General features: G+C 38.9%; 1 protein-coding gene across 1 annotated transcript; it reads right to left on the bottom strand.

The window, feature by feature from the left end:
- Positions 1 to 2,121: 2,121 nt before the first annotated feature.
- LOC141611967 (protein NRT1/ PTR FAMILY 2.7-like) lies at positions 2,122 to 9,773 on the bottom strand. Its single transcript, XM_074430641.1, has 4 exons — positions 9,564 to 9,773; positions 8,752 to 8,969; positions 3,264 to 3,808; positions 2,122 to 3,010 (listed from the first exon to the last, which is right to left on the bottom strand). Exons 1-4 carry the CDS (start codon positions 9,694 to 9,696, stop codon positions 2,161 to 2,163), a joined length of 1,746 nt encoding a protein of 581 aa, XP_074286742.1. The 5' UTR covers positions 9,697 to 9,773; the 3' UTR covers positions 2,122 to 2,160.
- Positions 9,774 to 16,415: the final 6,642 nt, after the last annotated feature.

Genomic DNA, 16,415 nt, shown 5'->3' with positions numbered 1-16,415 from the left:
GTGACATATTGTGTGACAAATGACAAATTGACAAAATAAAATGGTAGTCCATTTTATACATATGGACCGAAATGGAGGGGGTTGTAGTGGATTATGGTTGATTTATTTTATGAGATAAAATAAATATAATCATACCTAGTCTAACGAGCCTTACACATCTACCCTAACTAGTCTTACACATGCTATTTCTTGTGAAGAACAAAAGATAAAGCAAGAGCCATGCATTGGCTTTGTGTACCCCTCCATAACCGGTTTCCCTTTCTTAATTAGAAGAGAATTTTGTTCTCTTATTATTCCATTCATTCTACATGCATTTATCTTATATTCTCTTCTCTACCTCTCTCTAAAACAAGCTTTTAGAATTAGAAATTTGTTCATCTAATATTATCAAAATATTAGATTACTAGTGTAGTAATAGTGAAAATATTAGAATCTATTTTAAGGTATAATAATACACAAATCTAGTGAATTAGTATATTATTTTAAGGGATTTGTCTTGGTGCAATCAAAGGAGGATCTCTACATTTGGGATTTTGAAGGATCATCCATCATATTTAAGCTAAAGAACAAATAAGGAAGGTGACCTTATTTGTGCCCATTATTTCGAGCCATTTAACAATGTAAGGGACATTGTTTTTCTTATTAATCTTTTAATTAGTTATGCATGCACTAGATCTAAAGAACTAACAATTAAAATGTTAATTAAATCACCATTAGAAGAGTCTAATAATAGGTTTATGAACCTAACAAGTATGCAATTGCTCTTGCATTCTTCGTCGTCTTCTCTTTTACTACCTTTTGTTCATCAGCTGATATCTTTTGTTCAACTGTTAATTCAGGTAGTTTAAACCCTTGTTCGATAATCTCCCATAAATCTAGAGCAGCCTTCATCTTGATACACCAAAAATCATAATTTTCACCTACGAAAATTGGTGCGGAAGGCATTGCTGAACTTGATGAAGCCATGCTTCTGTATATATGTTTTTTTTTTTTTTGGTGTTTTTGATTTTTGGTCTCGAAAGATAAAAAATGCTCTGATGCCACCTGATGGTTTTTAGGGGCAGATATAATCAAACAAGGAGAGAAAAGATATATGAGATAATTTGTATTTTATTGTTGTATGTTAAATTAAGCTAACAGATGAACTGTTTATAGTAGAAGAAGGACTTGCAACTTCCCTTAAACATTTAAGGAACAAGCCTAAATTCCCTCTACATTAAACTTATAGGAGTAGTAACTCTAATCACATTGAACATCACACAAAACTTCCAAGGAGTAGTAATGTAATGAGTTACTTTGTAACTTTACTGGATTAATTGTCATATTTCAACATGCTCTTCTTGGAAAAAATGCTTGGTCGCTTGCTTCAAAAAAAGATCATCTTTGGGCGTGTATGTTGGGTGAATCATGTGTATATGAAAGATACTGATTGGTCTGACTACACTGCTCTTTGTGATTGTAGTTGGACTTAGAAGAAAATCATGGAAAAATTTAAGCAAGCCTACACCAATAATCAGTGGCTCAATGGACATTCTGCATAAACTGTGACTCTGTGAGAGAGGGTTATGCTTGGTTGCAGGCATTAGGCCTAAGGTAAGCTGGAGGCATGTTTGCTGGAATAACCTCAATCTTCCTAAAACTGCTTTCATCTTTTAGGCTATGATGCACAGGAGGTTGCTCACTAAAGATAGGATGATTAGAATAGGATATGTGGTTGATGGAACTTGTGATTTGTGTAGTTCTGCTTCTGAGGATCATGTGCACCTTTTTTTTCTGATTGTGTATAATAGGAAATGCTGCAGCTTACTTCAGGCTAAGCTAAGGATTACATTCAATATTTCTGATCTAGTGCATTGGTATACTAACAGTCGAAGGATTACAAAGATGCAGAGGAGACCTGAAACTTTTGTGCAACAGGTATTGGAGGCTGTAATGCAGAGGATTAGCAGGTTGAATTTTGGTTCAGTTCAGAGGCGTGAGAGAATTTGGCGTAATCAGTTACAATGATGGTCTCGTATAGTGTATTGATTGTAAGAAGCTTATACTTTTTTTTTTGTAACTTTCAACATTTGGATTCGTTAATATTACTTAACTTTCCCAAAAAAAAAAAAAAAAAAAACATGGTAAGGGTGCCATTAAATGATAGAAGTATATTATCTCTCATTTTTCGGGCACAACTACATTCTCACCAGGTGAGGAACGATGATTGTACTTGTAGAATTTGGCACAAACAAGGAAATAACCAAAGTTAGCAGCAGCAACCACTGCGAGCACCCAAGCCGCGTAATCGACACGGCCATGGTTAAGATCATTAGGCAACCACGAACTAGTCCGACCGACTATATCAATAAAGGCCGAGCTCAAATAGTAACCCGCAGCAATATGCAATGAAACCATAGCCGTTGAGGTACTCCTAAGTGACTTGGGATATTCCTGATAGTAAAATGCTACTTCAGGGGAAAAAAAGGAACCCTCTCCAACACCCAATATGGCTAATGGAAATGCCATCCATAGGGCCGATAACGGAGCCACAGCATTCGGCTGGTCCATTAATTGTTGGGCCCGGACAAGCTCCAGCCTTCGTCGCTCGATCAAAGCAAAACCGATTGATGCTAGGATGTTGCTGACATGGCCTACCCCGATGCATTGCAAAAATGTCAAATTTCGACCTGTTACTTTCTTGTAGGCAGGGTATATGAAGCGATCAAGCATGGAGGAAGTTATAGCAGTTACAATTAGTGTGATGACGGTAAATGTACCCGCGGGGATTTTGAAATTCGATGTTCCGACTCTTCGGTCCATGACTAAGGCCATTAGCACGGTGAAGCTAAGGATGACTCCTATGGCACCACTTAGTAACATGCTACTCGTCCATAATGGCATGATTTTGATTAGCTTTTTGACATCTTCTACCTCTTCTACTGTGCATTGGCTCCATGATTTTGAGATGGTTCCTCGTAGTTCATGGTTGTCGTCGTTGCGTTTTATCATGGCTGCTTTATTCAGAAATCTGCAAGCAATGTAACAGAAGGTTGTGTCAAAGAGGATGGCTCGCAATCAAAAAATATTGGGAGATTTTCTCACTTGTACCCCTCAACTTTTACGTTTTCTAAGGTGTGTACCTTTTTTTTCCGCAAAAAAACTTTGACCATTGATAATTTTTGGCTACGGGTAAAGTTTTTTTCAAATTTTTTGTCTCTACAAAATCTCCAGTTTGAAAAAAAAAAATGTTAAACGCATATAATTCAGCAAAATTAACGTACCGTAGGGTATTGGTAGGAGCTCCATAAGCAAGCTTAGACTCGTCACTCTCATGAAAATAAGAGTCGTCCTCACCATCTACTACTGACTTTTGATTTTTGGCGTTTCGGAAAGCCGCAACAAAAACGCGTGCAATGCTAATGAAAGGGCTTCCTTGAGGCGGGATTTTTCGGTACATTCTTGAGCCGGCCACGAAAAGGAGGGCAGCAAGTAGATTGGCAGCAAGAGCAATGGCAAAGGAAAGTGCCCAACTAATACTAGTTTGGATATAAATAAGAAGAGTGTAGGCAATAATCCAACCAACATATAAGGAGCAAATGAACCAATTGAAGAAGGTTGCTTGATGTTGAGGCTTATCAAATTGATCTGCTCCCATGGTACCTAGTATGAACCGGGTTCCTCCGAGACCGAGAGATGCTAGGGTTAGGGCTATGTAGAGGAAGGTGTATTGGAAGGTTGTTGGAGGTATACATGTTGTGGAGTTAAGAGCACAATGGGGTGGTCGCATGGACTTCAATGTCACCAACAATGTGAACATGATCACTCCCTGGAAAACACAGTCTAGTTTGTTACAACAACAACAATAAAAATTAACCCCGGACTGTTAAAGATAATACATGAAAATTGTGGCCAATTTGCATGACTAGCTAACACATACGGAGTAATAAGCAAGTAAATAACTGCGATATTTACGTATATTGTAGCACTCCCTTTATCCTGATAAATGATTGTCTTGGTCAAATTAATTTACTTACTTTTTGATATAGCCATAGAGGAATAGCCTACTGGGTATGTAACTTATGTTTGTAAAAAGATTACGCGGTATATATTCAGGATACGGTCACAATAAGAGAAAAAAATATATTCTCATCATTTATAACTATAACTTATAATTTATAAAAAAAAAAAAAAAAAAAAAAGATTATATGGTGAATACCCCTGATAGGAACATCATCGGGCTGAGCAGGCATCAGTTAATTAACAAGGGTACAACCTCTGATAAGTTGGGTAATGCCACCTTCTTAGATGCTTTATACGGAGTATAATGTTACTCTTAAGATTGGAATTGATACCAATGGTAGTGTATTACTCTCTGGTCATTTGTTGTCCTTTTTTCATTTTTGGGTGTCATTTGTTGTCCTTTTTTCATTTTTGGGTGTCTCAGTCATTTGTTGTCCTTTATATTTTAAAAAAGAACTTGATGAGTAATTTGATCATTCTCATCCAATTTGTTCCACTTGTCATTTAGTTATTGGTCTTCTCCTCTTTCCTTGGTCTTTGTGCCAAAACCAAAGGACAACAATTGACCGGGATGGAGGGAGTACGTCTTTTTGGGGGGTAATGCATAGTTTTGGATTCTGGACATTAAGACATTGAATAGCCAATCTAAATAAAACAGTATCCTCCATCATCACCAGATTGGTCTATTTGGCCTCATTAAGACAAATAAGGTCAAACCTTTGTCCCTAAATAGTTTTAGAAATAACCTCTGTGCAAATTGGTATCTTTCTACTGATACAACTTATCATAAAGGAGGTGGTATTTGGGTGTTATGGAACCCTTCCATGTATAGTGTCCAGTTCCATGATTATAGTGCTGAGTCTATTCACATGGAAGTGAAGGATATAGGCACAAGCTATCAGTTCTTTGTCAAAATGATTTATGCCTTGATCAATGGAGTCTATGAAAGGAAGGCTCTGTGGGCTAATTGTTGTGCCTTTAATAGGTATACTAAGGGGCCTTGACTGTCATATATGAGGATTTTAATATTGTTTTGGCCCCCTTCAGAGAGGTTGGGAGGCTATTTTACTTTTGAGGAGATGGATGGTTTTCAAAAATGTGTTAATTAGTGTGGTGTCACTGACCCATTGGATCCCTGTATACATGGAGTAACAAACAAAATCCTGGTTCAAGAGTCTTTAGCATATTAGATAGAATGCTGGTAATAACGCTTGGCGCTTGGTGCTTGGTTGAGGAATAATAGCTCTATTGGAGGGTTTTTTTTACCACAAACCGTGCGTGGTTCAAGAACTACGCAAGTGCTGAAATCAAGGAGAATTATTACGTACTTTAACCTGTGAAGTCAGGCTGAGGAGTTTAAGGATTGTGTCAGGTAGGTGTGGGGAAGAGATTGGACTGGCATTATGCTGTTTAACTTAGTCAAGAAGCTAAAATGCCTCAAGTGGTCTTTAAAAAGATTGAACAAGGATAATTTTGAAGATATTGTGACTGCTAGGGGTATTTTTTTTTTTTTTTTTTCAGCGGTAAAGAAAGTGTTTTACATTCTAGTGGTACGGCTCCCAGGCCATACCTATAACTACAACATAAAATCTCAAAGCACTACTAATAACCTAAACTAAAACAACAAGGTAATTGCATCGGCTATCTATAACGTGCTGATGGCGTACGATGGATGTCTGAACAAGAACTTCGGTCTCAAAACACACCACAATCTTTAAAGGACGAGTAGCGCTGGCCATAGGAAAACACCCATCTTTGTTAGTCTTGATTGATGAAGCTTCGGAGACATACCTGCAACAAGGCCCAAAAAAGGGTCTCGGAGATTCATCTCCTTGGTTATGATAATCTTCCTCTGGAAACCAACGAACCCCCATAAAATTACCCTTATTCATTTTAGTCGTTACAGTTTCAGAGAAATACCTACAACAAGACCCAATAAAGCGTCTTGGAGATTCATCTCCTTCGCTCTATCTGGAAACCTACGAGAACCTTAACCCAACGAGAGAAACCATAGTGCACTTACGCCACAGGTACGTAGCAAGAAAAGGCGGAAATCGGACCACTGAAATCTGACTCCAAAGGAGAGTAAACTCCTACACTTTGGATCACAGCCCCCGTTGACAAGAACCTCGTATCCAAGAATATCGAGAAGTAAAGTGGGTACAACAAGAACAAACCACTTGGACATCCCTCTAACAAAAATCATCTCAGGAGACAGTAGAGACCTAGGCTCAACATAGACGCGATGCAAAAAACTAGTCTTAGAAACTATCCCGTGGGGAAGGGGACAGGACACCCTAACCCACCAGATATTTATTAAAAGGAACAACAAAGGAAAACAACTCCACAGACACGGCTTCAACATCAAATGAAAGTGGATCCCACCGCATCCGACCCGAACCAACAACACCGCCCAAGCACCCAGCAGCCCACACCACCATACTACACTCATCACAAAACAAACAACCCCACCCAAGAACACAGACCGGAGACGGAACCAACGGACTAATCGAACCCCAATCCGACGAACCGAACAAAACTGACACCAAACACACCCAGAACAAAACCAGATACCACACAAAACTTCCCAGGACCATCGGCCTACATGCAACTAGATCAACCATAAAGGACACCGCAACAAACACAAACCCGACCCGAAAAAGGGACCATCCGGCGGGGAGAAAGGATGTATCACCACGTTGTTTACACATTTATGAGCTGACTCTTCAATTCTTCGAGTTGGAAGCTTATCAACAACATTTAAATAGTCTCATCGTCTACCTTCATAATGACCGATTCAACCCAAAACACTACTCGAAAAAACACAAAAACTAACAAAAAGAGCAGGACACACCGACACAACTCAACCAAACACCAAAACCAATAGGTAGATTTCTACCAGGGATGGGGGAAGGGGCGAGGGGAAGGGGAGCCATCCATGGGTTGCATGCGAGGCTTTCAATGACAGGACAGAGAATCGTATTATCGGAAAAGACAGAAAAACAAACCAGGAAGACAGCCAACAAGATCGTCGGCCGGTCTAATCAGAACCCGAAAGCCGTCAAAAAACCGAAGGTCGAGGTCCAAAACGAGGGGAAGGAGCCAGCGATGAAGTGCGATCGATCACCGGAGATAAGCCTTGAGATGGCCCCATCTCCAGCGATTAGAAAGGGCAAAAAGGGAGGGCGGTGTGGGTCGGAGGAGGCGGCGGAGCAGACGGAAATTAGATTTAGGGTTTTTTTTTAGGAAAAAACGAGAGAGAGGGGAAAGTTAGAGAGAGAAAGGATAACAATATGTTATTAGAGAAAATTTGCTAGGGGTAAGATGAAACTTGATTTTATTCAACTTAAGATTAGAGATGACCCTCTCAATTCTATGCTTATTAATCAAGAGGTGGAAGCCACTAGTAGTGTTAGATTTCTCGAGAAAGCTTGAAAGCTTGTTTTGAATTTTTGATGCAAAAATCTAAAGGTATCTGGGTAGATAAGGGTGATGATAATACCAAATATTTCCACAGTTTTATTAAAGGTAAACAAATAAGAAATAAATGTATAGATTTCATTAGAAAGGAGAAAGTATATTACTGCCTCTTCTAATATGATCAAATACTCCATCCTATTCTAGATAAACCTCTTTATTCATAGGGGCACTAGAATTAAGGAGATAAATTAAAATAAGGTAAAGTATTGTAATGAGGTTAGGTAATTGAAGAGAGGAAATGTAGTATTGTGGGTGAGTTGATTAAAATAAGTATTGTTGTGAAGTAAGTTGATTAAAATAAGTATTGTTGTTGGGTGAGGTGGGGTATTGTTGTGGGGTGAGGTGATTAAAATAAGTACTCCCTCCGTCCCGGTCATTTGTTGTCCTTTGATTTTGGCACAAAGACCAAGGAAAGGGGAGGGGACCAATGACTCAATGACAAGTGGAATACATTGAGTGTTAATGATCAAATTACTCATCAAATTCATTCTTAAAATAGAAAGGACAACAAATGACTAAGACACCCCAAAGGGCAACAAATGACCGAGACGGAGGGAGTATAAAACTTTATTAAATAATGAAATAAGGAAGGTATTCTGAATAGATGAAAAAGGAAAGGGGGAAGGTTATGTAGAATAAGAGGGAGTACATATTTATTTACATTTATTTATTGTAGCAAGTATTTTAACTATAAATAAATAAACAAATACTTCCTCCGTTCCATTAAATTGTTTACGTTTGCTTTTTGGGCACTATTCAGAAGTGAGAAGAATCTTCAATGTAACTTCTAATGTATAACATAAAATATAGTCATGTGAGATCTTGTTTAAATTGTCTTACCGAGTGCATTATGAATATCAAATTTTTATAATTTTCAATGATATGTTACTAAAGATATGAACAAAAGAAAACAAGCATTGACATACGTGCATAAAGCAAACGTAAACTATCATATGGAACGGAGGAAGTAATTAAGACGGACTGAACATAATAGGCACACCCGCATACCAACGAGATAGTTATAGTTGTTTGACTTGTGTCATTTTCTAACACGTACCAGACTATACCTACTATAATGAAGAGGCCTAAACAGATAAGTTTATGACAAGTTGCATCAATCATTATTCTTGTTCGATTGTTTTCGCATGCAATTTGGTCAACACTCATACTTGGAAAATGTAAACAACCCAAAGTCCAAACTATATAATAAATCCAGCAATGATCAATAATTGAGCATCCATGATTATATAGAGGAGTTATAAAAATTACCAATAATGAAATAATGCTAGAAATGAGGGTAACAGAGTAATTTCCAAAGGCAGAATCAGCAAAAATGGCAGCAATTAAAGGAAAGAAGCAGATTAAACCACTGAAAATGTTGTTTATCTGAGCAGCAGGGATGTTCTTGATGTTGAACACACTTATGAGGAAGACTATTAGGTTTGTATACCATGCTCCTGACGATATATTAAGTCCGAAACTCGCTCCTGCATTCAAGTAGAAATGCCAATGGAGTAAATATTTGCATAATCATAGGACGCCATCCGATCCATAGCATTGAAGTAAATATTTGGCTAAAGTTTGATTTCATGCTCAAGTGATGCGTGCACGAAATACATATTGGTCACGATATAAAAATTTTCACCTTATAAAAAATAAAAAGCAAATATCGCGATTAATTAGGAAGATAAGGTTTTTTTTATGCTATTTATTATGTTATAAAAGTATGGAGTATGTATTTTGTAGTCGACAATTCTCATAATTCTGTTATTTTGGTTTCGATTACTTGAAAGTTAAAGACAAATTATTAAATAAAATGAGATGACAACAAAAGTTCATACATACGGAGTATAAGTTTATAGTAAGTCTTTCTTGAGACGATTATAGTGTTCGTCTTAAGTTGAAAACTGGTTAATATGCTCCAACTTATATATAGGACAAATTTTTTGTTAGTTTCTCGGCATCCTTCATCTACCATACTTGACTCGTTTTATGTCTAAGAAAAATATTGCGGTCTTAAACGAGAATTTATAAGACGGACGTGATAGAAAATAAGAGGAGGTAAATAAATTGAAGCATACCAAGGATAAAGATGGCGCTAATCCAGCCTTTTTTAGCATTGCTGCAATTGAGATTGAGCTTGGTGTCTCCATTAGATTCCATTTGACTCGGTTGTTCGTATTGCAATTCTAGTGATTTTGAATAAGGTTCCATTGTGCAAGTTACTGAATGGATGTCAGCTAAGGCCACTTCTCATTGTATATATGTATATGAAACAACCTACCAATAATATAACCTCAAAGTCAACATTCTCTCTCTACTAGAAATTCCCTTATTACTTTTTACGTAAATAATAAAGATAATAATAATAATAGGCCGATTACTACCCATTATAGTTAGAATGTTTCAAAATATTACATATTATACCTGTTTTAGCAGGATTTTTCCTGAAAGGATCCGGCTTGATTATAGAGTAATTAGGGTATCTAGTTCTATATGTTTGGAATAATATTATGAGCAAATAACCAGGAAGAACTAAGTATAAAGAATATTACTTGTATTATTTAGATAAGCTGAGTACAAATTCGTGTATGTAATTGAATATTCAGAAAATAGTGAGGGATAAATTATAAATAACTAATGAATGATGATTGTCTTTACAAATGCTGGATTATGCTATTTATAGTTCTACAAATATTAACGTTGTATTCAATCTCAACGTTCTCCTCAATTGTCGGAGCTGTTACCTGATTAATAGGGCACACTCCCTATTAATCCGGTTGACTCGTTCTTCTCTAACCAATATTTAGCTTTTCTCCTTTTACACGTCTTGATTCATGGGAATGATGCAGTCTTATAGTTAGACTTGGTCTTCCTTGAGAATAGGATGTGAGCATTTATCTTTTTATAACCGTCTTGTTGCTCTTCAACTTGATCCAGCCTGCTTAAGTATCCTGCCAGGCTATTCTGCACTTATCATCAGACTTTTCTTCTTTGATTCAGTAGCTTGTTTATCTTGTGGTTCCCTTCGTCTGCCAAATAGTAGTTAGATTTCTCCGGTCCTTGGTTGCCTCATTTAGCCTAACAGGTTCAGGCTAAATTACAGTCAGACCAGGCTAATTTGGCCCTAACAATTGCCCCTTGACATTTTACCCGTGCTGGATCAGGCCAGGGGTGAGATGTCAATTTTACCGGGTTAAACAATAAAAAGAATTATATTTGCTCAGTGACTCTTAGACTCCTAGTTACCGTTAAACACTGCAACGGCTAACTGTATGATGTCATGCTGACAGTTTTGCGTTTTCTAGGGTTTTTGCACCGTTACTCCCCTTCTATAAATACGGTATTTGTGATGAGTTTATTTTTCACCAAATTTCTTCCACCTTCCTTGCTAAATTTTCTCTAAAATTCTCCTCTATTTCCCAGGAACTCCAGTTTGCTAACTTATAATTTCTCATTAAGTAAAATTCATCACGATAAACAAAACAATAAAGGATATGGGAGCCAAAAAGCGTCCAGCTTCCCAGAAAGCTGCTGCTGAGCCTGAACCCAAAGACGTCCAGGAGGAGGTGGTTGAAATTGATCTTCCTGCTCGTGCTATAGCTTTTAAGTATCAAGATTCCATTTTTTCTGCTCTTCAATCTCTGGATGCTTATTTCCCTGAAGAAAACTTATTGAAAACGAACTATGATAGGGTTTTAAGGGAGAAAAAATTAATTCCTGATTCGACTGAGGTTTGGATTCCCGAGTCTTGTCCAGTCAGAGCTAATTGGGTGTCACCTGGTTGGTTCTGTATTTATGAATGGGCGTTCAAAGTAGGTTGTAAGTTACCTTTCACTTCTTTGATGATTGATACTATTCGTGCTATGGAAGTATCACCTTTCCAAATCATGCCAATGGTTTGGAAACTTGTCCGCTCTATTGAAAATTTATGTGCTAAGCATAATCTTGTAATTACTATTAATGATATCAAGGCAATATATCATATGAAAAATCCTTCTACTGGTCGTTTCAATTTGAGAATTAAGTCAAAAATGTCTCCATTAATTACTAACCTGGACTCTGGAGATGATAAAAGCTGGGCAAAGACTTTCCTGTTTATCCGGATTTGAAAGTCCGGGGTCGAACTTTGATTATTTGAGATATCCTCCTTTGGAGAGTGGTAGGTTTCCTGTACTCTTAATTTGCAATTTATATTATACGAATTTAGAATATTTAAATTTTACTTGTGCATTTTGGTAATATTTGTAGCTCCTGATTGGAACTTCGACCCTCTTGACGAGGAGGCTGTTTCAAGGATAGAGGCTTTCCTTTCTATTCCTGAGGAAGAGAGGGCTTGGCCTGCTAGTCTGGGTAGGGATTTATTGCCCCGGTATATGAAGACTAAGCTGAGTGTGGTCAAAGTAGCCAAAGGCAAGCCTAGCTCTACTGCTCTTTCCTGTATGTCTTCTATATGTCTCTGTGTTGATTGTTGTCTTCTTATCGCTTCTCTTCTGATATTTATGTGTATTTTTTATACATTCAGTATTCAGGTCTTCTGCTAGGTTGGCCAGCTTTTCTGCAAAAGACTTAAAAGCTGGGGTTGCTAGGATTGCTGAACAGTCCAAGAGCCAGGAGGCTAGTGGGAGTGACAAGACGCTTGACATTTTGGTTTTTGATGTCCAGCCTCCCCAGGATCCACCTAGGCTAGTATCACCGGAGGTTGTTCAGGCTTCCAAAAGGAGGAGGGAAGATGTTATTACTGAAGAGGAAGGGAGAGAGAAAGAGCTTATTCAAGCTCAACCAATCAGGAGTGTCAGGTAAGTGTCTGCTAGGATGGACGATATGGATGCTGCCCGGGCACAGATAAATGAATTTTCTGCTAGTATGAGCGGCCAGCTTTTATCTGCTAATACCCTTGAGTCTTCTACTAAAGTGGTTTCTATCTTGTCTTCTCTTGTGACAAATGCTGTTGAACTTGCTTCTCAAGCTAAAGAGGTTAGTTGTAAAGGGATATTTTAATTGTTATGTGTTCTTTGTGTTGCTTTATATTTGGCTTATTGACTTTCTTTGGTTTCTTGTAGGGATTGGATGCCGGGTTGGCTACTGCTTGTCAGCTTAGGGATGCCCAGGCTAGGATTTCTGGCTTGGAATAGAAGTTAGATAAAGTTAACCGTGAGCTGCACACATCCAGGGGTAATGAGGTAGTACTTCAGTCTCAGCAGGGGATAGCTAGAGAGGCATCCAGGGCTGCTTTGGTTTGTGAGGTGGCTGCAAAAAACGCTGAGAAGGTTGTTAGGCAAGAGTTGGAGGCTGTAAGGGAAGAGCTGAAGACTGTCAAGGAAGAGCTGGTTGCCGAGAAGCAGGCAATGCAGGATCAGCTGAGAAAAAATGAAGAGCTTGGTGCTGAAAAGGAGATAGTGGAGGCGCGGCTTGTTGATGCTGCTCAGTACTTCTTTGGGAAAGGCCGGGTTGATGCTATGAGGGATCCGGAATCTGACCGGGCTAATTGGGATCCGGATCGGGATGAGAGAGCTCTGGACACTCAGTATCCTGATTTGGCCAATATGGGTCAAGAAGAAGAAGTGGATTCTCCTCCTTCCAAGGAGAAATTTGGTGATCAGGAAATGGTGGATGGTTGTGAGTCGGTTACTGGCTCGAAACCTGCTTAGATTTATGTTTTTCCTTTTCGTTTTGGCCCATCCAGGGGGGATGTTCCTGGAATGAATATTTATTAGGTATATTTTGGCCCATCCGGGGGGGATGTTCCTGGAATGGATAAATATTAGGTATGTGGTAAGGCCGGCTATTTTGGATGAATAAATATTTGGTCTTTGTTGGTTTCTTTTTGTGTTTTGATAAGGTACATTTGTAGTGTTGGATGTGTACTGGATCTGGCCAGTTATTCGACTGGATCGGGCCAGTTTTTTGCCCTGGATCTGGCCAGTTCATTGTGTTATGGGTGGGGTTATTGCCTGTCTGGAGGGCTTATGTCCCCTGCTTGTCTGGAGGGCTTATGACCCATCTATGTTATACAAGCTAGGAAAAGGTTTTCCAGATTTGTATATTATATTGAGCTCAGTATTTTAAGACCTGTTTTTGCAACTGAAAGTTGGGTATCAGTTGGATATTAGTGGGGTGGCCCCCAATCTTTAGAATTTGTTTTAAGTAAAGTACAGTATGTAAAACAAATATTGAAGATTATACTTGATAAAGGGAAATGCGAGAATATTGACAAGTACTTGGGCACACAATGGAAGAAATTATATAAGGCATTTATTCATATAATGGCAAATATCATACATTTAGTTTCATATCAGGTCAGGCAGGAAATGGTAAGTTTAAGATTATACCTGGACTGGGAGATATATTTTATATGTGAATTAGTTTTAAGTGTGCAATATTCCAAGCTCTTGGGATCATTTCACCGTCCAGGGTTTGTAGTCTATAAGCTCCCTGGCCGACTATTGAGTCAATCAGGTAGGGACCTTCCCAGGTTGGGGCCAATTTGCCAGCATTCTTCTCTTTTGTGTTTTGAAAAACTTTTCTGAGAACAAGGTCTCCTACCCTGAATACTCTAGCTTTGACAGTTTTGTTGTAGCTTTTTGCTACTCTTTTTTTGCCGGTATCTTTGCCATTCTAATCTTTGGCTGCATCTCTTAGTTCTTCCGTCAAGTCCAGGTTATCCTCCAGTAGAGGTATATTGCTTGTTATTGTATTCAGCCGCATCTGGGCTGATGGAATGTCGACCTCACTGGGATTATCGCCTCACATCCATAGACCAAGGAGTAGGGGTTTGGCCTGTGGATGTTTTAGGCGTGGTTCTGCCAGCCCAGAGGACCAAGGGGAGCTCTTCAGCCCATCTGCCTTTCCTTCTTTCTAGCTTCTTCTTTATGCAACTGATTACTACTTTGTTACTAGATTCTGCCTGGCCGTTCGCTTTTGGATATCCTGGTGTGGAGGTTACCAGGTTGATGTTCCATTGAGCACAGAAGGCTGCTGTTCTTTTTTTCCACAAATTGCGTGCCATTGTCGCATACTATTTCAGAGGAGATGCCATATCTACATATGATGTTGTGTTTGATGAATGCTATGACATCCTTTTCTTTGACTTGCCTGTATGAATCAGCTTCTATCCACTTGGAGAAGTAGTCAGTCATTGCTAGCATAAAAACTTTTTGTCCGGGTGCTTGAGGTAGTTTCCCTACTATATCCATGCCCCACTTCATAAATGGCCAGGGTGCGGATATGGAATGTAGTTCCTCAGATGGCTGGTGGATATATGGTCCATGAATCTGGCAAGCTTTGCATTTAGAGCTGAATTCCAGGCAATCGGCCCTCAAAGTGGGCCAATAATATCCTGTTCTGAGTACCTTGCTTGCCAGGCTCCTTCCGCCTTTATGATTTCCACAGTGTCCTCCATGGATTTCTGATTTATCTGTTCAGGTTCTTGTGGTTCCAGGCATCTGAGGTACGGTCCTGCCTGCGATTTCTTAAAAAGCACGTTGTTAATAATAGTATATGAAGCAGCTTTTATTTTGAGTGCCCTGGCATCTTGCTTATTCAGGGGAAGGATTCCCTGCTGTAGCCAATCGTAGTAAGGTTTTGTCCAAGAATTGGCGACATATATTGGGAAACTTTCATCTTGTTTGTTTATTGCAGGTTCTAATAAATGTACGATGGGTATTTTGTCAAAGTCAGGGGGACTGAAGTTGGATCCTAGGCCGGCTAGGGCATCGGCCTGGGTATTCAAGTACCTAGGAATTTGATCAATATTGAAATTAGGGAATTTAGCTTTCAAATTCTAGACAACTTCTAAGTAAAGCATCATTTTTGAGTCTTTTGCAGTATATATTCCGTTTACTTGGTTTGAAATAAGGAGGGAATCAGTACGTACCTTTAGGTTTTGTACACCAAGGTCAATACATACCTTTAGTTCGGCTATTAGGGCTTCATATTCTGCCTCATTGTTGGTAGCTTTGAATGCACAGCTTATAGCTTGTACTATCTTATCCCCCTGTGGCGATTTTAGTACTACCCCTAGGCCTGTGCCCCTCATGTTGGCTGCACCATCGACAAATAGGGTCCATTCTAGGTTTGTTTGGTCATTGGTCAATCTATTTATTCTTTTATTAGGTCGGGTTCTAGGGCTGGACTAAAATCAGCCACAAAGTCTGCCAGTGCTTGTGACTTAATTGTTGTCCTTGGTTTAAATGTTATGTTGTATGTGCTTAGCTGGACTGACCATTTGCACATTCGCCCGGACAATTCTGGTTTCCTAAGTACAGACTTGATAGGAAGATTGGTTCTGACTATTATAGGGTGGCTTTCAAAGTATGGTCTTAATTTTGTGCAACTCATAATTAAAGCTAAAACGTATTTTTCAAGTAGGCCATACCCGATCTCTGCATCTAGTAGACTTTTACTTACGTAGTAGACAGGGTGTTGTTGTCCGTCCTCTTCTTTGACCAGGACTGCACTGACAGCGGTTTCCGTGACTGACACGTATACTGTCAGGGGTTCATCTTAAACTGGTTTTGCCAACAAGGGAGGAGAGTGATGTGAATTTTGCGGAAGCGGAAGACTCGTGATTTTGACTCGACATTTTGAATTTTGTATTTTTTTAGCTTTTTGAAAATATGGGGAAAAGAAAGGATATTTGTCGCGGTTAGACCTATAACCACGCCAATATTTGAATTATCCGATACTCGTCGAATAACTCGACTCAAACTAAGGAGCACGTCCCTCGTTTAAGCAAGGTTCTAAATACGCGTTTCGACCTCTTAAGCCAAAGCACTTGTGTAACGACACAAATAACCAAGACAAGATTTTAGAGAATTAACTCAATTTTATCAAACAACATATGAAAAATAAAACACACCAAATAGGCCTTATATAGCCTATTTACACGGTTCATCAAGAGGGCTTTAATGCCTTCTTTGACCCATAATTCC

This window comes from Silene latifolia, chromosome 11 (assembly GCF_048544455.1).
Source record: "Silene latifolia isolate original U9 population chromosome 11, ASM4854445v1, whole genome shotgun sequence".
Taxonomy (NCBI): domain Eukaryota; kingdom Viridiplantae; phylum Streptophyta; class Magnoliopsida; order Caryophyllales; family Caryophyllaceae; genus Silene; species Silene latifolia.
Note: the sequence above shows the minus strand (reverse complement) of the source record. Positions and strands in the feature narration are given on the sequence as shown.